At 40.3% G+C, this 24,668-nt stretch overlaps 2 protein-coding genes and 1 non-coding gene across 19 annotated transcripts in view; 2 read left to right on the forward strand and 1 right to left on the reverse strand.

Annotated features, from left to right (window-relative positions):
* ENTPD5 (ectonucleoside triphosphate diphosphohydrolase 5 (inactive)) overlaps positions 1-24,668 on the reverse strand; it is a 75,217-nt gene that overhangs the window by 21,313 nt on the left and 29,236 nt on the right. For 15 of the 16 annotated variants that reach the window (XM_039883761.1, XM_039883748.1, XM_039883752.1 and 12 more), the window contains 4 exons: positions 24,378-24,518; positions 23,214-23,270; positions 22,403-22,518; positions 514-833 (listed from right to left, as the gene is read on the reverse strand). In XM_039883761.1, the coding sequence (XP_039739695.1) occupies positions 514-833; positions 22,403-22,518; positions 23,214-23,270; positions 24,378-24,518 (634 nt within the window). Of the gene's footprint in view, positions 1-513; positions 834-15,587; positions 19,151-22,402; positions 22,519-23,213; positions 23,271-24,377; positions 24,519-24,668 lie in introns of those variants that run through there. The other variant, XM_039883763.1, reaches the window with a different exon arrangement.
* COQ6 (coenzyme Q6, monooxygenase) lies at positions 3,945-15,468 on the forward strand. Of its 2 annotated transcripts, XM_039883771.1 has the most exons (12): positions 3,946-4,176; positions 7,601-7,735; positions 8,786-8,844; positions 9,140-9,263; positions 11,159-11,289; positions 11,970-12,077; positions 12,166-12,228; positions 12,427-12,534; positions 14,181-14,383; positions 14,463-14,578; positions 14,741-14,907; positions 15,341-15,468. In XM_039883771.1, the coding sequence occupies exons 1-12, from the start codon at positions 4,011-4,013 to the stop codon at positions 15,368-15,370; spliced, it is 1,410 nt and encodes a 469-aa protein (XP_039739705.1). In that variant the 5' UTR covers positions 3,946-4,010; the 3' UTR covers positions 15,371-15,468. The 2 variants fall into 2 exon arrangements, with proteins under 2 accessions (XP_039739706.1, XP_039739705.1); XM_039883772.1 differs by lacking the exons at positions 9,140-9,263; positions 11,159-11,289 and having other exon boundaries at positions 3,945-4,176.
* LOC120619965 (U2 spliceosomal RNA) lies at positions 9,609-9,797 on the forward strand. Its single transcript, XR_005657691.1, has one exon. It is a non-coding gene; the product is annotated as a U2 spliceosomal RNA (small nuclear RNA).

Genomic DNA, 24,668 nt, shown 5'->3' on the forward strand with positions numbered 1-24,668 from the left:
ATATTTTCATATTAGGGAGAGAACAGCACAATGGAGCAGAGCAGAGTTTTCGGGTCAGACAGAGCCAGGTTAGAACCTTGCTTCAAACAATTACTAGCTGTGTGACCTTGAGCAAGGTTCTTTTGGAACCTTAATCTCCTCACCTACAGAATGGCAAAAATAATACCTACTTACAGGGTTATTGGGAGGAGAAAATAAATATTAAATGAGATAAAATACACATATATATAACAGGGATTGGCCAAGGTAAATGTACCTCGTTGCCATTCTCAGGGAGGTAGTGTGTTTGGGAAAGGCATCCATTTAATCAGTGCCAATGATTCAGATGACTAACGGTTACCTAAAGTGATTTAGGACTGCTGGGTAGGAATCAGAACATAGTTTGGATCTGAAAGCAAATTCTGAGCTGGAGCCTGCATAAGTGGCAACTTGCAGAAGTGGTCTTTGCTTCACCAAGGAAGAAGAGTTGTCAGAGTTGTGCAGTGAAGCAGCTGTTGAACTGCAGTGCCTTACCTTGGAGATGCGGTGTACTGGACCTGCGGCTTCCCCATGCCTTTGTCTTGGAATAAATTCTTCAGGTCCTCATCATCTGCAGAGAAGTTATCATCACTGTCTGGGTCAGACTGATAAAGGGATTCCAACAGGCACCACATGCTTTTTTGCTTTAGTACTTGCAAGGTCTCATAAATGCTCCCAGTTGAGTCAGAAGAAGTAGAATCTGTTTCCTCTGGGCTGAGGAACTCATCAAGTTTTCCAGCCCTGGGCAAAACTAGGACATCCCCAGATAGCTCCTCTTCTGCCTCTGTGTCTGAGGAGGATTTGGGGGGAAATACCTAAAATGAAACAGAACAGACTAAGGTCAAACATAACTTCAGATTTATTTGAGACATAACTTCAATTTCACTTTGAATAAGCCTTTGTATATTAGGGACTGAGGAGGAACAAAGAAAATTAAGAAGGACTTTTTGTGGTTAATTTGGCTCAAATTCATAAACACAGTATAGCAGTCATTGCTTAGAGAGGTCCCTCATGCACACTGCATATCAGAGAAAAGCTGCAAACTGAGCTGCCAGTCTCCTGCATTGTGTTCCTGCCATCTGAGTTGATCTTTATAATAGAGCTCCTAGGACTATAATTCAACCGATGTGATATGGCAGTATTTACAGAGTACCTACTCTGCACCAGGCATTCAGCCCCCTGCACTCCAGGACTGAAGACCTACCTTGTCCAACTGGAGCTCTGCAACTATATTCCATTTGCATATTTTCTGACCAATCAGAATATGTGGAGTCTCTGGACCAATCAAACTGTGTGAATTTGGATTCCTCATTTGCATGAAAATGGATCAATCAGGAACCAGGGGGCAGGCACTATTCTCTATATAAGCCAGCCTTGTCTCTACCTCAGTGGAGTGCCCTGGCTATGTCTCCCAGGTTTGCAAATTGAGCTGTAACACGTGAGCTGCAACACTGGTGCTGTTTCACAACTGAACTGTTTTACTGACTAAAGTCTCACCTGTACTGCACCCCAAATTAGGGACTCTTGTTGGCATTGAATTGGTAGACGTGATCTTTGATTGACAAAGGACAGGAAAGTGAAGCAAAGAGCCAATGTTGGGTCCCTACTTCATGCAGTGATATGGCAGCATTTACAGAGTACCTACTCTGCACCAGGCATTCAGCCCCCTGCACTCCAGGAATCCTACCCATGACCTTGGCCACACTCTGGGCCCTACACCTACTTGGATTTTATCTACTTCTTGCCAATCTTCCCGTCTACAACTCTGCTTTCCTCATTTTGTAGCTCATTTCCACTCTGTCACTAGGAATGGATAATTAGCAGGAGAGACAATGTGGTCTAGCTGAACGAGCAATGTCCTAGAATATGGGAAAACCCAACTGCATTTAAATACTCCATACAGAAAATACTTATTGGATGGCTAATGTGCACTAAGCATTGATCTGAGAACAAGACAAGCAAGGTCCCTATCTCATGAAGCTTACATTCTAGTGAAAGAAGATAGATGATATAAGATGATAATAAATTCGATGAAAGTCATAAAACTGTGAGACTAGAGTGATGGAGTGGCTATGGGAAGCTTTTCTTATACGATGGGATATAAAAGCCCATCAGATAAAGACTATATATATATATCTGCATGTAGCTATATAGAGATATATTATGCTACATATGTACTATAATCAGCTAGGTTTGTTAATTTGCTGCAATAAACCATAGAAAACCATAGAGAACTTGGGAGGCGGGTAGCTTTCAGTAAGAGGGGAGGCAAAGGGCTTTTTTTGGGGGTTAGTTTGTCCTGAATAATTCTGATGAGAGTTAGGAGAGCAAGGATCAACTCTGGATGGATGTTGTCATCAGGAGGGCACAATTTAGTAAGTGGGTGAAGGAGCAATTTTTATTCAATAGGTGACAAGAGCAAAGTGGGGCTGGGTAAGTAACTGGTCAGTAAGCATAATCACTTAGAAGAAGGAAGTGTTACTCATTTTACAGGTATGGTGTGGCCATGTGAGAAACTGTTTTCTGCCGATCTTGCTGCTGGTCTTACCTGTGTCTATTATAGTCTGAGTTGTATTTTCTGAGTCCTTGGCTGACTTTTACTTTCTCACTGTGGAGGAGTTTCAGATTGACATCTGACTGATGAGAAGGAGCCAGCCTTGCTAAAATCTGGGATAAGAGGATTCTGGGTTCAAGGAACAGCAAAGGCGTTGAGGCAGGGACCTGAGGCTAGAATAAACTTGACTCTTGGAGAGGCAGAAAAAGTGCCAATGAGGCTGAAAGACAGTGGCATGAGATGTCCTTAGAAAGGCAGGCATGGTGCCAGGACAGGACTCTAGAGGATGACTGACTGCAGCGGGAAACTAGTTGGGGGCAGGCTGCTGTAGGCCTCCAGGTAACACCTGGAGATGATCTTACTGGGTTCTCTAAGGTCCAGCTCTAATACTGAAAAAAAAACCCACTGGATTCTGAGGTAGGTATGTATGTGCTTTAGCCCTCTGCTAAGGAAGAGCATGTTATCTTAGGAAGACTTCTTTTGTTAAATGCCTTTATTGAGATATAATTCACATACCATAGTTAATATAATTCAACATACTATAAAGTGTACAATGGATTTTAGTATATTCAGAGTTGTGTAACTATCACAATCAACTTGAGAACATTTTCCTCACCCCCAAAAGAAACCCCATACCTTTTAGCAGTCACTCCCTATTTTCCCTAACCCTCCCAACCCTTCCCTACCCTACCTGCCTCCTCACCCCCCACACTCCCTCGGCTCCAGCCCTAAGCAACCATCAATTTACTTTCTGTCTCTATGAATTTTGGGGCAAATTTCTTAGTCTCTCTGTGCCACAATTTTCTGTACAAAGTGGAGACAATAGTCGTGCTAGGGTAGTTGAGAGGATAAGCAAAGGCTGAGGGCCATTGCTATGGTTTTGTGAAGAGTCTGACAAAAGGCTGAAGAGGTTCAGGCCCAGAGTCCCTAAATGCTACCAATTTTAATCCCACGCCGGACACGCCCCTGCCGTCTGTTTCCAAGGCAACGTCAAACAGTTTCTTCTCTTACGGATTCCTTTCCAGGGCGCAGCCTTGATTCTTCCCCTTCTCTTTCCCTCCTCACCTGAAGGTTCCGAGGGCGGCCAGAGGCTCCGGCAGGACTTCCCACGGTCATTTTCTCAGCTGGGCAGAGACAGAAGGGGCGGTGACAGCAGCTGTAGTTGCGCTAGCTACGCAGATCAGGTTCCGCCCCTTCCTAGCTTTGGGCTCTGATTGGCTCCTAGGCGGACGCATTAAACCATTCTTCTTCCCAGGGAGCTTCCAATCCATCCCGCCCATAGAAGCAAGGATCGTTTTCTGATTGGTCTATTCTCTGTGCATATTTTATTTCCGGTTCTGAGGCCGAGTGGCTGAGGGGACAGGTAATAGGGCTCTGCCCCGGAAGTGCTACCCAAGGTGGACTTAGCGGGATGCCAAGTACCGTGTAGGTCGGCACCATGGCGGCTCTGCTGGCCGTGAGCAGGTGTGGGCCTGCACCTATAGCTGCCTGGAAAGGCCCTCTGGTCCCCTGCCGGAGGTGGGCCGGCGCCCCGGCAGACACCGTGTACGATGTGGTGGTGTCGGGTGGAGGCCTGGTGGGCGCCGCCATGGCCTGTGCTTTGGGTAAGCGCATCTCCAGGCTAGTAGTGGTGGGGATTGGTCCATGGAGGAGCGTGAGGACCGTGGGAGTCCTGGCACGGTTTTCCCAAAGTCTGAGCCTTGTGGATCTTATGGTTCATTCCCTGCCCAGAGGAGCCCCAATATTTAGGGCAAGTGTTTGGTTCTTCTGGGTTCCGAAGGGTCAAAAGTGGGAGGGACTTTGAGAGTCCTTCCAACAGCACGCCAGGGAAACAGACCTGCTCAGGGTTATTTAGTTTGGGGCACAGTTGGAAGTAATCATACATGCTTGAATTGGGCTAGCCGTTTTTTTAAAAAACAGCTTCATTGAAATATTTGCATATTATGGAGTTCACCCATTTAAAGCATACAATTTAATGGTTTTTAATATGTTCAGAGTTGTGCAGCCATCACCACAAATTTTAGAACATTTTCACCCTTTTCCAAAAGAAACTCAAACCCATTAGCAGTCACTGTGCTTTTTCCCCCGTCTTAGCTCCAGGCACCATATATTTGACCCCCTTTCCCCTTTCTACCTCCACCCCTTTCCTCTGGTAACCACTAAACTGTTGTCTATGACTTTTTAAAACATAATTATCAATAATTGAGCACTTACTATGGATAAGCATATTTTAAAGTATTTTGCATACACTTTTATTTAATCTTCGTAATCTTGATGGTAGATTGTGCAGATAAGGAAGTTAAAACTCGGAAAGGTTAAGTAACTTGCACTGTGAAGTCGATAACTAGGAGATACAAAGCTTTTTTGAGACAGACAAAACTCACTGGTAGGTATATACACCCTTGAATCCTGACAGCTGTTTTGGTTGTACCTCTTGGTAAATGGGCCAAAATAGTGGTTCTTAAGTCTTAAGTCTGAGTGCATTTAAGAATCACCTGGGTTGTTTTGTTTTGGCGTTTTGAATAACTAAGACAGACACATATACAAAATTCAAAAGGATTTTTCTTTTTTTTTTTTTGGAATTTTGAATTTTGAAATACAAAGGGTATAGGGTATACAGTATAAGGCATATAAAGACTTCTATTTTTGATTGTTAACCACCCAGTTCTCCTTGAAGGCAGTCATTGTTACAAGTTTGTGGGGTATATTTTAAAAATGAGGATTCAAGTTTCCATATCCAGTGACTCGGGTTCAGTTTGTCTAGGTGGGGCCTATTACTAACGAATATCACCAGAGATGGATGCGGCAGATCAGAAGACCACACTGAGAATGAGAAACACTGGGAACAACTTAACTGTCTTGTAATGACTTTACCTCTTAACTTTATACAATTCTGTTTGATATGTACCTGAAAAAGTTTTCAATCTTACTAAAACTTTAGTGTTAATATTTAGTGTTTTGGAGTATTAACTTTTTTTTTTCTTCCTATTTTGTTCTTTTCCTCACCCTCTCCCTGCACGCCCCAAGGAGGGAAAGCAGCAATTCTTTAATAAACTGAAACAGAATTCTGTATTGTTTATTTTTCTGTCTCTTGAACATAAATATAAATTCTTAAAGTCAAGACCAACTTTAAATAGACAATTACTATACAGAATTCTCTATAAGTTTACAAAAGAAAGATTATGGACTGAGTACACCAGGTGGTGAGAATCACTGCTGTAAGTGCCAAAATTGCCAAACTCAGGTTTACAAAAGAAACACACACTTGCTGATTTCCTTAAAAAGCACAGAGAAAATACTGAATATTAAAACATGGAAATTGAGGCTCTGGGAAGTTTGGAAATTTTTCATGCAATTTATTCAGTGAGAAAGCCTCTGTTTTTTCCTGTACAACAGTTGGGACTGAACAATGTGAGACAGAGACTGACCTTGGGCAAATCCTGTCCCTTTGGTGGGTGTGGTGTGGGAGTTTTCTCCTGTTAAGTGAACTACCTGCTTGGGATTTTATATGTGCTAATGTCTCCCCTCAATCATGATAGCATGTATCCCAAAGACTATTCTTTGTCAATAGTTTATATCTCAATTGACCTTACTTTATATTTCAACATCCACTTAATTTTAGATGGATGCTTTAAAAGCGAAAAATTTCCAGTAAGCTCTTCATATCGCCCCATAAGTCAATTATGTTTTCCTTGATACATCTTCAAACTCATATTAGTTTTATCTTTTAGGTTAAAATATCTATATTTCCCTCTTACATTGTTATTCATAAATTATTTCCTCTAGTATCTTTTCTCCAAATGAGTTTCTTAAAATGTTACATTAAGTAGCTAAAAAAATATTAAACCTGGCTATATTTTATAATGTGTTTGGAAATCTAATTCTTTCACTGTTAGTTTTCTGGTCTCTTGTTGAAGAAAAATATTTGCGAAAACACTGAGTATCTACTTTATGGATTAAGGAGGTCCAGCATTTGCTTGCTGGGGAGATTAGTCATGAGAAAAAAAAAATGGTTCCTGTCCCCAAGGAATTTAGAATGTAGCAAAAGAGAAAGATTTTGTAAATAATCAAATGAAATGAAAGCTCTTCTAGAACAAGCAACCGAACTATCCTGAGGAGGTTTGTGGTATGAAGAACACTTCGTGGGGGAAGTGAGGCTTGAGTGAGTAGGATCTGAATGTGGAGGTGGCAGGTGGGCATTCGGGTGGTGGCCACTGCTAGATCAAAGTTTAGGGATGTGATGGACCAGAAAGCAGTCCTCTCTCTGCAGAGCGTGGTCCTGGCTCTCATCCTCCAATGCTAATTGCTGTGATGCTGTCATTCAGCTGGAGGGGCGGGGATGGTAATCCTATTAAATTTTTTTTCCTTCTTTCTTTTTAGCAGCAACTCACTGCTTATTTCTCTCCTTGTATCTTTATCTGAGACACTGTGGAGGGGCTGACTGTAATGTGCCGTGGACACCCAGTAACAGAATCCCCAAGTCTCCTTTTCATTTCCCTATACAGATGTTTTAGGACCAGATTTGTAGGCATAATTGGTGTATTTTTGTACCCCTTTTCTTTTACAGACTTTAATTCTTTATCCTTGATTTAATCTTGGGACGACAATGAGTTTTGCTTATTAACTGCATTTTTGTTGAACAGGATTTCTAATTTTCAGTGACAATACTTTGAAGATTGGAACTAGCTGGTGTCTAAATACTGTAGTTTTACTTTTTTTACTTTATTCTTCCTTTCTAGGGAATTCCACTGGCTCGGTATGGGTTCGGCCGTTATTTGCTTCTTTGTACCTGATGGGTTGGACTCTAGTCTAGAGAAGCCTTCCAGTGGTGGACAGGGTGTCTTGCATGGCCGAATTGGCTATATTATTGCTTAGGAGTGTGCATGGTGTTTCCTTTTTTGTGCTGGGTAAGAAATTTGTATCCTAAGGACTAAGGAATTAATCTGTTGCTTCTCTTGGAAATGAAAAAGAATACATTTTGATTTTCCTAAAATGATCTAAAATTTTGCTTTTTTTTTTTTTTTTTAGGGCATGATATTCACTTTCATGATAAGAAAATTCTGTTGCTAGAAGCAGGTCCAAAGAAAGTATTGGAGAAATTGCCAGAAACTTATAGCAACCGGGTCAGCTCCATTTCCCCTGGCTCTGCAACTCTTCTCAGTAGTGAGTAGAACATCCTCTCTCATAGAACCACTCTCCTCTATCTCTTGGCTTTCCAGTGTGTCCCATAGGGCAGAGTCACCAGAGCATCTTGCGAGGAGAGAGCTCACTGAGGTGGGTGTGGACAGAGGGCCGTGGGTTGGTAGTGTGGTACGGAGTTGAACATGAGGACCCCCGAAATTGTTAATATGTCAGATCCCAGTCTGAGGAAGACATCCTTGGGACATGTGGGTCCATCATGTAGACTTCATTTGTTGGGTCATTAGGAATTGGTAGAACTGAAACTATAATTATGACCATTCACTTCCAGTAGCATCACCCTCTTCATTCCCAGAGTCGGCCCTCTAGGGAGCTAGGGAGCCTGCATGATAAATGCTTTGGGGTGTAGATGGATGTGTGCGCACAGAACCAGTTGTTAGCAAATTGCCTTTAGGTCTCTGCCAAATGTTACTCCCTCAGGCCATCCTATCTAGAACCACCCTATCTAAAATTAGACTCTTGCATCATTCTCTAGCCCCTTATACTGCTTTATTTTTCTTTATAACAGTTATTACTACCTGACATTATATATATTTTATTACAAATAATAAAGTAGAATGAATAAATGAGAATGTCAGCTGCAGAAGGCTGGAATTTTGTCTGTTTCGTTTCCCACTTTATGCTCAGTACCTAGAACTGTATCTGGCACATTGTGATTACTCTATAAATATTCAATGAGTGAATCTCTTTAGTGCCATGGAGTTAAAAAACAAAAAATAGTCTTTGTCCAGAGAGTCTGTAACTTTAATAGGATAATGAAGAAAATAGGATGGATTTTTTTTGAAATTTCTTCTCCTTTAATGCGATTTGACCTTTTGATCATGAAAGCTGGGTCTTTTTCACGCTATATAATCTGAACTGGGGAACAGAATAGCTCAGCTCCTAGCATCAAACAGGATGGAAGTGGAGAATGTTTCTCTATTGTGGAGAATACTGAAAACAGCCTCTAACATAGCAAGGTGGAGGGACAAAAGAGGGATGCTCTGGTCTCTACATAGATCCTTTCTTTTATAGGTTTTGGTGCCTGGGACCACATCTGCAACATGAGATACAGAGCCTTTCGGCGAATGCAGGTGCTTTCTTTATCATTTGTGGCAGGATACTTTGGTCTGTCTTGTATTAGTTGGGGTCCACATTCTCCAGGTTTTCTGTGGATGTGGGAAGAATCAGATAAAGTCACACTCAGTCTAAGGAAGTAGAGGAAAGTATTCCCAAGAGAATTTTCTTTTCACCTATATCCTGTCAGAGGGACTGACAAATTGTGATTTTTCTGCTTCTGTCACCTGGGAAAGCACTACTCAGGTTCTGATTGGAGTAATGTTTCCTTTTCCTTGGGTTATAATACAGACTTTCCCTTTGTGTTTCCAGGTGTGGGATGCCTGTTCAGAGGCCCTGATCATGTTCGATAAGGATAACTTAGATGATATGGGTTATATAGTGGAGAATGATGTCATCATGCACGCTCTCACTAAGCAGCTAGAAGCTCTGTCAGGTGAGGTACCCAACTCTTCTGTCTTCCTTTCACTCTCTGGAAGGTGAACTGCTTTAGAATTACTTGAAGACTTACTGGAAGAAAAGATCCCTTTTACAGATACTGAATGTCTACCATAAAGAAACATTCCGGTAGTTATCTCAGGGTGGTTCTTTTTTTCTTTTTCTTTTTTCTTATAGCTTTATTTAGGTGTAACTTACATACCATAAAATTCACCCATTTTAAGTGTACAGTTTGGTGATTTTTATTATATTTATAGAGTTGTGCCACCATCACCACAATATTATTTTAGAATGTTTCCATCATCTCAAAAGGAAACCTCACGACCATTTATAATCATTCGCTATCACTTCTCAACCTTTTGGCTAAGATCAAATATAGTATCTGTTCTTATTGGTTTAATACAATCATTCCCCTTTCCCGCCCCCAGCCCAACACCGCTCGTCTCCTTTCTGTCTTTTGGGATTTGCCTTTTCAGGACATTTCATATAGAAAGAATCATACATATATGTATTCTTTTGTGTCTGACTTTTCTCACTAAAGATATTTTTGAGATTTATTCATGTTGTAGTGTATATCAGTACTCCATTATTTTTTATTGCCAAACATATTCCATTGTGTGACTACACCACATTTTGTTTATCCATTAACAGTTGATGGACATTTGGGTTGTTCCCACTTTTTAATGATTGTGAATAATGCTATGGACATTTGCATACAAGTTTTTGTGTGGACATATTTTCCTTTTTTCTGTGGTAGAATTGCTGATCATATAATAATTATGTGTTTAACATTTTCATAAACTATCAAATTCTTTCAAAGAAGCTGTACCATTTCATTTTCCCACTACCAATTATATGTGGGTTCCAATTTCTCCACATACTCACCAACACTTACTCCCCCTCTTTGTAAAAATTATAGCCATCCTAGTGACTGGAATGGTATCTCGTAGTTTTGATAAGCATCTTTTCATATGCTTACTGGCCATTTGTATATCTTTGGAGAAATATCTAGTCAGAATCTTGTTCATTTTAAAACTGGATTATTTGTCTTTTTATATTTTTCAGTTATGAGTTCTTTATAAATTATGGATATAAATTCCTAATCTGATATATGATTTGCAGATATTTCAGGGTCATTCTAGAGAGAAAAAAATTGGAAGCAACTTAAATGCTTTTTGATATGGGATAGTAGTTCATCCATGTAGTCTAATTTAGATCTAATATTTAGTTACTTAGAAATATGTCTCATATATATTGGTGAAAAAAATCATGTCATTTGGTCTCATTTGTGCAAGTGTGTGTGTGCTGAGTGTGTGTGAGGATGTGTGTGTGCATATACATGCTTAAGAAATTGTTTGGAAAGCTAGATGGCAAAGCCTTAGCTGTAGTTGTCTATGAGTGGTATGATTAAGAGTGATTCTCCCCTTTTAAACCTTTGTTCAGACTTTCACAGTAAGCATGTAATTTTTATGATCAGAAAAGTAAAATAATTTCCAGTGGGAAGAAAAATCTTATGAAATCTAGAACTCATTTGAGCACATGGTATTCCTACGCTCTTTACTCCAAAGCACATGTGGGCTCATTTAGGCGTAGAGTGAAACTAGAGGAGCAGGAACACGAGGAGGGGGAGAGTACCTGGTGTAGGTTGGCGATTCGTTGAGAGCTTACCTTTCTTTTTTTTTTGACACTGATTCATCCCTGTGTTTTTGTCATTCTCAGACTATAGCATCGATCACGAGTTATTTTATTTTTTTAGATATTTTCTTGTTTAGGAATAAAGAACAAGAGACATCTGTCCTGGGACCTTGCTTTAGATTTAATTATGGCTTCATCTTCAGCCTGCATGGGCTGCCTTTCTAATTTAGTTTTCTTTTTCTCTTCTGACCTCCCTAGACCGAGTGACGGTTCTCTACAGGAGCAAAGCTGTCAGCTATACCTGGCCTTATATGCTTCCCGTGGCAGACTCCAGCCCCTGGGTTCATATTACCCTAGGTGATGGCAGCACCCTCCAGACCAAATTGTTGGTAGTTGAAGATTCTTATTTTGCCAGGGGTCTTGCATTTCCACATCTTATCCTCAATTCTAGGGCCTTTAGTTTTAGATGTAAGCTATAGTTGATGTTAATTTTAGGGAAAGCTCTTGGTTATAAGGACCAGTACCCACTTAACACAGCTCAAGTTAAAATGGTCTTATAAATCCTATACAGGGAGTAATCTGACCATCTTAAGTCTTGAAATAATGGACAGCTGGCCTCACAGGGACAGGAACCAGAGTGTCAAAAATTGAGGCTGTTCTTTCCCTCTCAAGAGTCCTATAAGTTACTCATCTCCTTGCATCTTCCATTTTTTTCGCTCTGCTCATCAGGTTCCCTTTTTTACATGGCAGCCATCCCTCACCTTACATCAGGACCATTTAGCTTTAGTGCCTGCCTTATTGCTTTCTAGTTCAACTATCAGGAATTTGGCTGAGTTTAACCTGTGCCTGCCACCTCATGGGTCGTATGTCCAGTTTTGGTCCATTAGCTGAGGCTGAGGTCACATATGTAGGGGATATGGATGAGGCAGGCATGATAAAAAGTTGCCTGCTACAGATAGGCTTGCCAGCAGTTGGAACTAGAGAAAACTTTAGAGGGCAGAGACAAACTTCTGGAACAGTCTCATTTACTAAAAGTTGTAAGGCTTAGCAGGCTCTTGTCTCCATGCAGATTGGTGCAGATGGTCACAACTCAGGAGTACGGCAGGCTGCTGGGATCCAGAATGTTAGCTGGAACTACGACCAGTCTGCTGTCGTGGCTACTCTGCATTTATCGGAGGTAAATCCTGAGCCCACCATTGCCATGTAGGGACCCTGCTTGTGTTTAATACGTGTACTTCTCACAAGAACTCTTCTTTCCATTGTAGGCCACAGAAAACAATGTAGCTTGGCAGAGATTTCTTCCCTCTGGGCCCATTGCTATGCTTCCGGTAAGAAGTCCTCCTGGCTAGTCTGCTTAAACACATCCAGCTTTCTTTTTAGGACTTCATTTTTTCTCAGCCTTTTTCTGGTTTCAAGTGAATATGCCCAGGCTAGCTTTGTCTCCCCTTCTTACCTTCTTTTATGTTTGAGAGCTCCCAGGAACAGAGGTTTTAGCTCTTAGTATTGATGCTGTTCTCCTGACACAGCTCTCAGACACCATGAGTTCCTTGGTTTGGTCCACGTCCCATGAACACGCAGCAGAGCTGGTCAGCATGAATGAAGAAGAGTTTGTGGATGCTATTAACTCTGCCTTTGTGAGTATCAACCTGACCACGTGATGATGTATTGCAGAGGTAGGTACGGAAAGGTGGTTTTGAGTGGGAAAAAGAAATAACCAACCAGTTGCCCCTTTTTAAATGTAACGCTTAGTTAGGATTATATGGAGGGCATTCAGGGAAATGCAAAACAATAGAAATCAGTAACTTGTATGTTCTTTTGAGGCTTGTGGGCTGCTATTATGCTGAGTGAAAAAGCTGCCTTGGTGGTAGTCAGCACTGGCTTTATTTGAAGCTGTGCTACTTGGATAATCTTGAACAGCTCAAATAGGCCCCAAGTACCTGAACCTCTGAAGCCTGATTCATCAGATGTGCTCTGGCTGAGCACATTTCTATGGAGAGCTGAAGAGTGAGCTTTGTAGACAGACATGGGTTCAATACTGGTACTAACTGTAAATCTCCTGAAAAATGGAAATACTGTCACCAACCTCTCAGGGATTAGTAATTAGTAATAAAGTCTAGAGACTTAAGATGAGACTGTAAAATGCTTGTAACATACCTAGTACATTATAGGTGCGCAACAAATGGTAATGATTATTCTAGAGTAGTACAGCTTTTAGATAATATGGCACCAGTATTTCTGGAGATTAAAAGCCACATTTATCTAGAGTCACAAGTAGTAATCATTGGTAACATTTATTGAGCACTTACTATGTGCTAGATACAGGTGAAGAGTTTTACTTGTATTACGTATTTAATTCAGTGACCCTTTGAGGTAGGTCCTATTATTATTATCATGCTTATTAAGAGATAGGTAACTTGCCTGAAATCATACAGTTAGTGGCAAAACTGGGTTCTGTGATCAGGCTGGCCCTTAAAGCCTGTGGTTTAACCACCAAAGCCTACTACCTCACTAATGACTTCACACCATTTATACTGATGAACTCAAGCTTCACTGCTCTGTAGTAGCAACAAGAATAAAAGGAACTGAACATATTGAAGTGGCTCTGAAGATAAATGCTACCCCTCTCTGGGTCATTTAGCATATGTTCCTGGCACAGGCCTTTGTAGTACATTCATTTAGCAACAATTACAAGTGCTTTCTCTATAGAAGGGTCTGGAGATACACAAATGAGACACAGTCCCTGCTTTTAGGAAGCTCATAGTTACATGAAGAGAAAGGTACATGAATGACAATTTGGGTACAGTGGTAGAAGTATGCAAAGGATGCTGTAGGAGCATAGAGGAGGAGAAGACGTCAGGAGCGTTCGGAGGGAGGTTTATAAAAAGACATGACAGCCTCTGGATGCTCTGAGGTGTGATCCTGGTGAACCAGAAGTGGGAGGACATTCTAAGCAGAGGGGAATGTTTGAGGCCAGAGGATGCTGTAGAATGAGCTTTGTTGTGGCTGGTGTAATTATTGAAGGTGAGGACTAGTGAAAGGTGAAGGTGAGAGGTAGGGGCAGCTCGGTAGCAGTTTGGCTTGATCCTAAAACCTGTGGGGAGTGATGGGAAGCTGTGTTTACATTTATTTGAGAGACTTTTCACTTGGGGTCCAGATCGTTTCAAGCATATTAGGTATCAGTACCCTTGGCTTTGGTTATTAAAAGGGTTTCCTTGTTGAATTTTTAACTCCCTGCTTGTCACTGATGAAATTTTTTTGTTTTGTGGCTGATGCTACTCAGTGGAGTGATACTAACCACACAGACTTCGTCGACTGGGCCAGCTCCATGCTGCACTATGCTGTTACCTTTCTGAAGCCCACTAAGGTCTCAGCTCGTCAGCTGCCCCCAAGTGTCGCCAGGGTGGATGCCAAAAGCCGAGTCTTGTTTCCTCTTGGGCTGGGACATGCTGCTGAGTACGTCAGGCCTCGGCTGGCACTTATTGGGTAAGATAATAACAGAGCAGGGCTGCTTCTTTCCCACTCTGCTGCTGGAGGCCACACCTGAACTCTGCTTTATCTTTAGGGATGCTGCCCACAGAGTCCACCCACTTGCAGGACAAGGTGTCAACATGGGCTTCGGGGATATCTCCAGCTTGGTCTGTCACCTCAGTACTGCAGCCTTCAATGGGAAAGACTTGGGTAAGCATTCAGGTACCTTAGAGAAGTATTAAGAGGTCATGTAGTTAGGGAAGATCGGGACCTCAGGATTCTCCTCAGTAGCCAGATGCGGTGGACAGTGTGGTTTTCTAGGAAAGAAAACTTCACTATTGGATTAGGATTTAACCTTCCTCTTTCCTCCAGGCTCTATGAGCCACCTCACAGGTTATGAAACAGACCGACAGCGTCACAACACTGCTCTTCTGGCTGCTACTGACCTACTGAAAAGGCTCTATTCCACCAGTGCCACTCCGCTTGTGTTGCTAAGGATGTGGGGCTTGCAGGCCACAAATGCAGTATCTCCACTCAAAGTAAGGTGGCTCATGGCTCTCCAAGAGTCTTGTTCACTGAGGAATGACTTTGCCAATGACTTTTAATGTCTTTGAATTAATTTTCTGGGCTGTAAAATTATCTAAATACTTTCCCCAGTGGTTATGAGCAAAAAACTCTCTGGGCTTGTTGGTGCTGGGGCCCATCAAGCAGTAACTTTATACAATATAAGAAGGACTAAAATAGTGAATAAGGGCTTTTAAAGATAAAGATGCTTAAACTCCTATTGCTGCTTGCCGACTTTTTTGCTGAGAAACTTCCATTTAAAGATACCTCAGAGGTCCTCTTAGGAGGAATAGCTATCTGGGACTTGACTAAGTTTTTCCTTTAATCGCTTTGGATATTTTAACATATTTTCTTCACCTGCTCTCACACTTTACAATGTCAGAGTACACTTTGTTCGTTTTTCTTTAGGAACAGATCATGGCCTTTGCAAGCAGATGAATACTTTTCTTCTGGAGATTATGGTGATGAAAAATGAACATCCCTCCCCAAGACCATCACATATTTTCAAGATTTAATAAATTTACTTTATATTAGAATTCTCCAGTCTCTTTTTCTGCTTTATTTAAGGGACTCGTGGAGCCCAAATAATGAGTGATAATTTGCTGTGAGGAGTGCATATAAACTAAGCCAAGAAAAATACCCTAAAGGAATACTATTATGATTTTGTTGAAAAGAGTGTTTTATTACTAAAACAAAAATTGCTAAGGTGCTGTCTCATTCATTTTCACTTGTTAACAATCCTTTCTAAAGAGATTTATAGAATTGTTTTTTAATACCGATCATAAGTTTATACAATTGTTTTTTGATAGACAATTAGAAATATTCAGTTGATACATTTTTGTTACAATTGCTGTTTTAAAATTTATAACATTAAAAAGCAAATTAAATTGTTTTAACCTTTGTCATAGGTGTACTAGACTTTCTGAAAAGAAAACCAAACTTTTCAATGCTTAGTTATTACTTATCACAGCACCCGATCTCCATTTTATTTATGGTTCCTCTCTGAGATACCATTATCTGTTCAGTAATAAAACAATAAATAATTCCATTGCACAGGTTTGAAGACCTCAGGAACTAGGTCAAAAGAGAAAATCTGATTAGCAGCAGAATTTGTTCATATTTGGTTGCAGACTGGTGGCTGTTGGGGGCAGGGTGTTGCTGTTGGTTTTTGAAGAGCTCACTTCACAGTATCAGAGATGCCTCTTTGAAGAGATTTTTGGATCCATTAGATTTGTATACAGTAAAGAACATTTTCCCCAAAAGTCTGATTTGAAGATGAAATGAGAAGAAACAGTCTGCTTTTGAACCAAGCTAAGCTATTCTTGGGCGTAGTTTTTGAAAGAATGAGAAATATGTTACTACAGGGGAGCATTTCTGGCAAATGTGGGAGATTTATAAGATAATAGAGTAAAAAAGTGACAATAGCACAAATGTTACTAGCAGAATCTAGAAAAGACACTGTAGGGAGAAAGGTAGCCCAGGTAAGAAGGATATGGATTCTCCAAAATATTTACATATTTATGTAAATAAAATCAGACAAGAAAGGAAGAGTTTTAAGGCACACTTTGCGAGGACCTCCATAACCTATCGAGTATGTTCTTCATATGATGATAATGATGATGATAAATACACAACACCCACCACGTACCAGGCCATGTCCTAGTATTTGAAATATATAAACACATTTATAGAAAAGAAACTTAACCAGCAATATTAGGCTCCATGGCATTCCTTAATAAGAGGCCCAAAAGGTACATTGAAGGGAAGAAAAGACATTATAAACAAGTCATTTTTTCTAAGAAATAAAAATTATTCCAAATTGTTCCTCAAATGCATAAATTGGTTAATTCCTCAGATGTTCTAATCAAGATTATCAGAATAGATACAGATACATTTCTGGAGTTAATGCATCTACTCAAGCATTCTGGAAGTATTTGGGATGACCAAAGGAGTCTGAATAACACACGGTCCCCATTTATAAGAAAAGCTTCAGAGATAAGTGGTAACAAAGACCAGGGAATCTTACTTCTGGACCCATCAACCTGGAGCTGTCTTCAGTGAACACAGCTTCACTTCTTGGGAAAACAACTTCGTTTCTACTAGAAGAAACAGTTTTTCCCTAATCATGTGGAACAACATTTAGCATATAACTGGTTCTACCACCCTACCTTTTTGACAAAAATGGCAAGGGGTCTAGAAGCCATGTGGTCTGTTAAAGAAGAGACCACAAAGGACTAGGGAGGAATTTTCTTCAAAAGACTGACAGGCTGTGGAAGGAGAGATTAGAGCAGAAGACCACTGAGAAGATAGATCTCAGCTCAATATAAGGAGGACTTTTTAACATCAGTGCAGTCCCAAATGGAATGAGCTGCCTGAAAACATGCCTAACCAGAAGTTAAATGATAACCAGTTAGAAATGTTAGGAAATTCTGCAACAGAAGACTGGAATCTTTGGACTGTCTCCAACTCTAAAGATTCTATTATTTCATTAGCATTTTTTGAGGAAGACAACAGGTATAAAGGTGACTTCAGAATAATTAAAGTCAGTATGAATAATGTGAAGAAATTCCACATTGAATTAAAAAAACTAAAGTTTGGGGGGTGAGGATATAGAAATTTTCCCAATTACTTGCACACCAGATGTTAAATATTTATTGACTCAGTGGAATAACTAAAAAATAAGGTTCCCTAGGAACTGGTGTGAGGCCAGGTATTTAACATCTTTTGCGAGAGATCTGAAAGAAAATCTACTGTGAAAGAAAGATACAAGTTTGGGAGTTACAAACTGCTGGAAAAAGCTGGAAGTAAAGAGCCAAGGCAAATGAGCCAGTCAACAGCAAGATCTTTCAAGTCCAAGAGCACTCGAGTGGGTAGACAAGAAGCCAATGATAGTCATGTGGGAAAGTACAAGGTAATGAATTTTAGGGGAAATAAAAAGAAGAGCTCGGAGCACTCAAATGCAAAAAAGAGAATCCACAGTACTGACGTGAGCCAAACCAGCCAACCAAATCAAGTGTTAGGTTATCATCAAGAAGAATATCAGAAACCCTGGAACTAGACAAATAATTGAGAGGCTGTTAGCTAAAATGATCAGAGACCAAGGTAGGAAGAGATACTGCTATAAACAGAATAAAAGAGCAAAGTGAAAGGAGCTGTGACCAAAATCTAGATCCTTGAACAGCACAGCCACAGGCCTCTCATCATAGACCAAAAGCTAGGTTATAGAATGTATTTCTTAGAAATACAAAGAAAATAAGTTTAGGATGACAAATTGCTATAAACACATTAGCCTGGAAGGAGGTACTGGCACTGAATACACACACATATTCCTATGAGGTTGGACATGTTCATTAATCCACAGTTGACTTATAAAAAGTTGATTAAAAGAAGGTGGTCTATACAAGGCAGCCACACCCTCCCAAAACATGTACTTAGAGACTGGATGGCCTCCTTAAGGCTGAGGTCTGTGCAGGTAGGACTTGTTCTCCATCCTGCTAAGAGAATGGCTCTCAGCTGGCTGATTGGAGCTAGCACAAAGCAGGATTACACAACTTCAGAAATGGTACCTTTTTTCTTTTTGAATTAACACATGAAAAGCAAAACTAGGTATTTTTTTTTCTCTCTTTTTTAGGGGGGTGGAGATAAGGGCGGGAAAGGGCACTGTGCAAAGAGGGAAAAAATAATGGTGTTGATAGGTCGTGCAATCAGTCAGCTGAGTTTAGCTTGTAAGAGAGAAAAATTAAATTGTTCAAAGGAATGAGGCACTCAGAGAGTTGAAATGAGATTTTTCTTTGGTTCCTAGGGACCTGTCCCTGGGTTCTCCAAGGTTAAGTTTCAAAGCTATTCTTTGACTCCATGACACACAAGCAATCTCAAAGATTTAGACTCTTGTACCAGCTATGCAAGCAGAATGGTTAGGTTACAGTTCATATTAGATGTGTAAAATTAATTAAGCCCAAATCACTAGACTTAAAGGTAAGACCTGTCTACAAAAGCTCCTTCTGATGAAGCCAGATGCTGGATTTCCATCCAGGCAGTTCCCAGACTACCTCAGAACACGACTGAGTCTTCTCTCCTTCTCCCTTTAAAAAGGTTGTTGGCAAATGCAGGCCTCGGAGGAAGGGCTTGGCCTTAGTGGGAAAGGCCCAGAGACTGCAGAAGGTGAAAGGTGGCCCCCAAGGCCCAGCCTGTCTCTATGTTGTTCACTTTCTTTGTGAGCTGTGTGGGAAGGAGAAAAAAAAGTCTTCACATCTTCATTCAATTTTCAACTTTAGCAAGCATGACATAGGCAGAGAATATCTGCAAAGATCATCCATATGGCCAAACCAAGGCAAAACTGGGAGTAGCCAGTCTTTGGAGGCTTCCCCATTATCCGCCTCTCTAACAGTTCCCCTCCTATAGTGGCCTATTGCTCTTACACTTGTCATTCTGATCCTGATTCTTCTGGCCTAGGAAGTGGTCTCACACAGGCCTTCTAGACAGGACCTTCTGGACTCTTTCCTTAATCCTAAAACTAAATATAACAGGAGTTGGGAATAGATTTAGGGGTAGGAAAGAACACACTAAGCTTCTCAATTCATACTTTGTAAGTAACTGCATCTTCTTCAATACTAATTATTAACCAGTCAAGACACTTAGGCATTCTAGTCCAGGTTGTTCAATTAGTTCAATTAGTTCAATGACCTTGGGCAAAAGTTTAGACACAATTTCCTCAACTACATAACAGGGAGATTCAATTAGTTTTTATCAAATTGTTTTTTTCAGAATCCTAGGGGTTTCTTGGAAGTGTTTCAAAGAGAAAGGGAGGCCAAATGGTGAAGGAGTTCCAGGCCCCCTACCTCCACTCCAACCATGTAGCTCCACTTTTTATCAGTTTTACTGGCATTCTGCATAAGCACCACCACCACATACACACACACAAGTTTAGAAACCAACAGATTGGTTTTAGTCTTTCTAGTACTAACTTCTTATGATACAATACTTTGTTGACCTGATGAAATCCAGTCTAGTCTCTGTGTCCAAAACGAGAGAATGGCATATGAATCATTTTGAGGTTTAGTCTGAGACACCTGAATCAAGCTGGGAGTGTCCCTCCCACGAAATGCTCTTCCTCTGCTCTCAGGACTGGCCTGACAGCCTAGAGATATAGATGCCAAAATGAAGCTATCTCTGGGATGGGACTGTCCACCCCTGATTTAAATTCTGCCACAGAAATCATAAAGAGCAAAAGGATGTTGGCATTGTAAATGGCAGAACAATTATCCTTAACTGACTTGGTTATAGTCGATGCTTACGTAGAGAAAGTTGTTAACTTAGTCCTATATACTGAGGGCTTAGGTTGACTTCTCTTATCCACAGATCTATCCCCAACTTGTGTGAAATGCCTACACTACTAATAAAACCAATATTAATAACTTATTATGTGTCAGGTATTGTGCTTTATATGCATTATCTCGATTTTCATAACAGCTCTATGAAATAGGTACTCTTAAGGATACCTGTTTTAGATGAGGAACCTAAAAGTGTAAGCATCTAAGGTCACAGAGCTAGTATGCTTGCAGAATCCGATCTTAAATCCAGATCTGATGGACAACAAAGCCCAGGCTTTAAATATTACGCTATACTAATGTACTGGCAAGTAACTCTTCTGTCTTAAGCACTTTAAATCTAATGTTCTTGGCAGATAAAATACATTAAGTCCAAATGCCTTAGTACAAATGAGTTTATGAAACCCGTATAACACAAGAAATGGGGTAATATAAACTCATCTGGAACTAAGGAAATAGGAAGGGGAAGTGGCACAAAGGAAGGTGAGGTGGGGTAAGACTCAAAAACAAAAACAAAGTACAGTCTACTTACCTCAAAGTTCAAAGTTGCCTGTGCCTTTTCCTCTAACAGACTACATATTATTTGAGAGCAAAGACTGTATCTTAATTACCTTTGTAACTGTGGACAAAAAAGGGGCCACATACTAAACCTAACAAGCTCAGGGGAGGCCTGCATTGTGGGCCTTACAAACCAGAGACTGAAAGTAACCACACAGGGTGGTCTGAATGTAAAAATTCCTAACTAAAAGCGAGTCATGGCAGGTAGTCACGTCCTGGGCCTGTAGCTTCCTAGACAAAGGTCAATCTTACCCTTTGAAATTGTCTATTGTCTTTGTGTATCTTAGATAACATACCTTTGAAATGTCAGAGTAATTTTCTTTTCCAGACTCCTCAAAGACACAACCACGGCACCAGAGCATGAGACCACATTGTTATCTTGTTACTCAAATACCATCTCTTTGCACTGTGAATGTTAACTCTCCTGTGCCCACCAATGTAAAAGATGTGTCTCTCCATTTTGCTTTTAATCCAATCTCAGATTTCCCCAGTTTGCTTTCTCCTGCCTCCCTAATCTACCACCAGTGAATTTCATGTAACCTTCTTTATGTCTCCTCCTTTAATTCTAATGTATAAAATAAGCTGCAAAACTCCCATTCTCTGGAGCATTTTCTCAATCAGTTGAGGTTTTGCTTCCTGGCAATTTTCATCAGTTTGGCTCAAATAAACTCTTAGAAGACTTTTTCTTAGGCTGGACATTCTCATGTTGACATAACCATAATGTATTTAATTATGGTATAGAAGACAAGAAAATAAATGGGATGGATGAAACATATATGTTTAGAATAGATAAAGAAGTTACTACAGATAAAGTTGAGCCTGCATGTTCTGAAACAGATGGACAGAGACAGGATGTCAAAGAGGAACTCAAGATTCAAGAGGCACTAAATATTTGAGGCATGTACAAAATATATACATCATATCACATATATACAAGGCATTCAATATCCATGAGGTCTTAAATAAGCCACTCACTGATGACACCTTTCTGGTTCATGTCCTCTGTCAAATAAAACCATCTAATGGGCTAATGAGTGAGCAAATGCTACTGTACAAAGTACCTGCCCCTGTGCCTCTCCAAATAGAGGAAGTTTGTGTGAACGCCCTGGGAACCTTGTGCCCTCTTGATTAAACTTCAGTTTTAGTATCTGTAAGCACACTATCAGCAACAGCTAGAGGAGGCAGGACATATAAACCCAGGAAGTGTGGCACTTCCAACCTGCTTGCACCCTCTCCTGTGTGTTCACCTAACCCATTTTGTTCCCCTTGCTTCTCACCCAGCATTTTGAAATTGATTTAATAAACCATGCGACTTGGGCATCTTAATTTGGGTTGTAAGCCTTTCTGCTCTGTGACCGCTGAGATAGTTTGCTGTCCCAGTGTCTAAGATAATATACTTAGACACTGCCATTGCATCAAGGTAATCTCCACATTCACAGTGCCTTGCACAGTGCTTGTCCAGAGCCCAAATAAAAATCCTCATAATTCCACCTATAGCCACTCTGTTTACTAAACAAATTCTTAACTCTTTCTTCCCAACTCCCAAATAAGAAGTGTGTTATGAGACTCCTTTGCCCTCTCTTACTTTTAAGATGGTGTTGTCTGCAAAGCCAAAGCCATCCTTCAGCAAGGCTGTGATGTAACTGAGATCCATGCAGAGGAAAGGACTGCCTGAGGTGTAGTTTTCCAAGTTGTCGCACACTGAAGGCGGGAGAGAGTAAGGAGTGGCATTCAAGTTCGCAGCCAACTGAGAGGTATATAATTTTCTCTAAATATAGACTGAGAATAGCAAAGCAGGATTTTCCATTAGGTTGATGCCTAGGAGTCTTGGAGGCTAGAACTGTGTAATGACAAGACCACACAGCTCCTCAAGAACTTGCTCATTTCTGATGTTACATCTCATCTACTCAAATTTACATGGGCCCTAGTTTATTTGCTAAATTTCTATGACCTATTGTTTGGGGCTTAATTCAACCAAATCCCTTACATATTATTAACGATGAGGCCCAGAAGACAGGGAAATAGCAGTTAGCCTCACTCTGAGGCCAGTGGATGAGATCATTTATTTATATTTTCAATGGACTCTTTCAAGGAAGCCCCTGTGGCTATTTCCCACATATTTGTTACTTGGTGTTTAACACCAATAGCACCATTTCGAATTTTTTTTTTTTTTAAAAGAAGATGTAGAAAGAAAAATGTTTTCACCCTTTTCCCCAAAGCCTCCTGTATTTTCATAGTTTTCTATGTCATTTAATGCTTTTAACTCCTAGCAGAGACAGAAAACCAGGCTTCTGAGAGGCTATCTGCTGCTGTGGCACTTTAGGTCACTTTAAGGTCACTGGAGTTGGCAGGCACAGCCTCAGGACTCGCCTTCGAGGGTGGCCACTGCTACTTACCTTCCCTTGCTTTTCTTTCAAAATCTTCAACTTTTAAAACACCCCCCTTTTCATAATCTGAAATGAAAGAGAACAGTAGCTGATGTCAAAAAGCCTTCAAGGAAACAAAGAAATTCATCCTAGTGATATTTTATTTGTAATAAAAATGTGAAATAACATTTCCAACATCAGAGAATGGGATAAACATGACATATTCATACAATATAATCTATGCGGTCTATCTGATTTATGATCTATTTTATGTTGTGTATATTTAACCACGATAAGAAATTTGATCCATTTGAAAAAACACATTAGAAAATAGGAAATTAATTCATATCTCAGGCCATGACAGATCATACACATACATTCTCACAGCAAAATAAAAACATTACTATTGTGATAAAAAGTTATTAAGGAGGAGGAGGGAACTTTGGGGTGATGAATATGTTTTTTTTATATTGAACTTGGTGATAATTTCATGGGTGTATATATGTCAAAAGTTAGCAAACTGTACACTTTAAATATGTACATTTTTATGCTAAGTGAAATAAGTAAGACAAAGAAGGACAAATACCATAAGATCTCATTATTATGTGGAATCCAAAAAAACAACAAACAAAACAGAAATAGACTCACGGATATAAGAAACAAACTGATGGTTGCCAGAGGGGTGGTGGATGGGAGAATGGGCAAAAAAGGTGAAGGTGAATAAGAGGCATAAACTTCCAGTTATAAAATAAATAGGTCAGGGCATGTAATGTACACATAGGGAATATAGTAAACAATTACACAATAATTTTATACAGTTCACAGATGATTACTAGACTTATTACAGAGAAAACTTTGTAAGGTATGAAAATGTTGAATCACTATGTTGTACACCTGAAACTAATATAATATTGTATATTAACTATATTTTAATAAAAAATAAATTTTGTGCATTTTATGTCAATTAGACCGCAATAAAAGAAGACTTCAAGTAAATTTTTTAAGGCCATTTTCTAGCCCCAAAAGATTCTCAGTCATATTCATCCTTCTATTTCAGTAACTACTGTCACTTGACTATCAACACTGAAGAGTCAGGTGATCATCTCTGATGAAGTATTTCAGATACTCCTTCTCCTTTTCCCACCACAACCTTGCCAGGTTTCCTCCTTGACTTGACACCTGAAGTGAACTTACCAATCATGTCTGTGTCAACAGCTCGATCATAATAGTAAGAGAAAGCATAGAAGGAGCTTCTGTGGATCTCATCTGGCTGGTGAAGTTTTCCTTGGACCACCCTCAGCACTTCAGCGTAACAGGGCTCAAAGCCCACCTCCCCTGCCAGAGCAAAGGTACACAGGGGCAAGGTGAGAAAAATGATAGAAGAGGCCTCTCTGCAACAAGTAGCTGGCCAATGAGGAGACAGCAGGAGGATCAAGGACAACAGAGGCTGAAGCTCAGGACAAAGGGCTTACAAACAAAAATGAG

This window comes from Pteropus medius, unplaced genomic scaffold (assembly GCF_902729225.1).
Source record: "Pteropus medius unplaced genomic scaffold, Ma_sr-lr_union100, whole genome shotgun sequence".
Classification (NCBI taxonomy): domain Eukaryota; kingdom Metazoa; phylum Chordata; class Mammalia; order Chiroptera; family Pteropodidae; genus Pteropus; species Pteropus medius.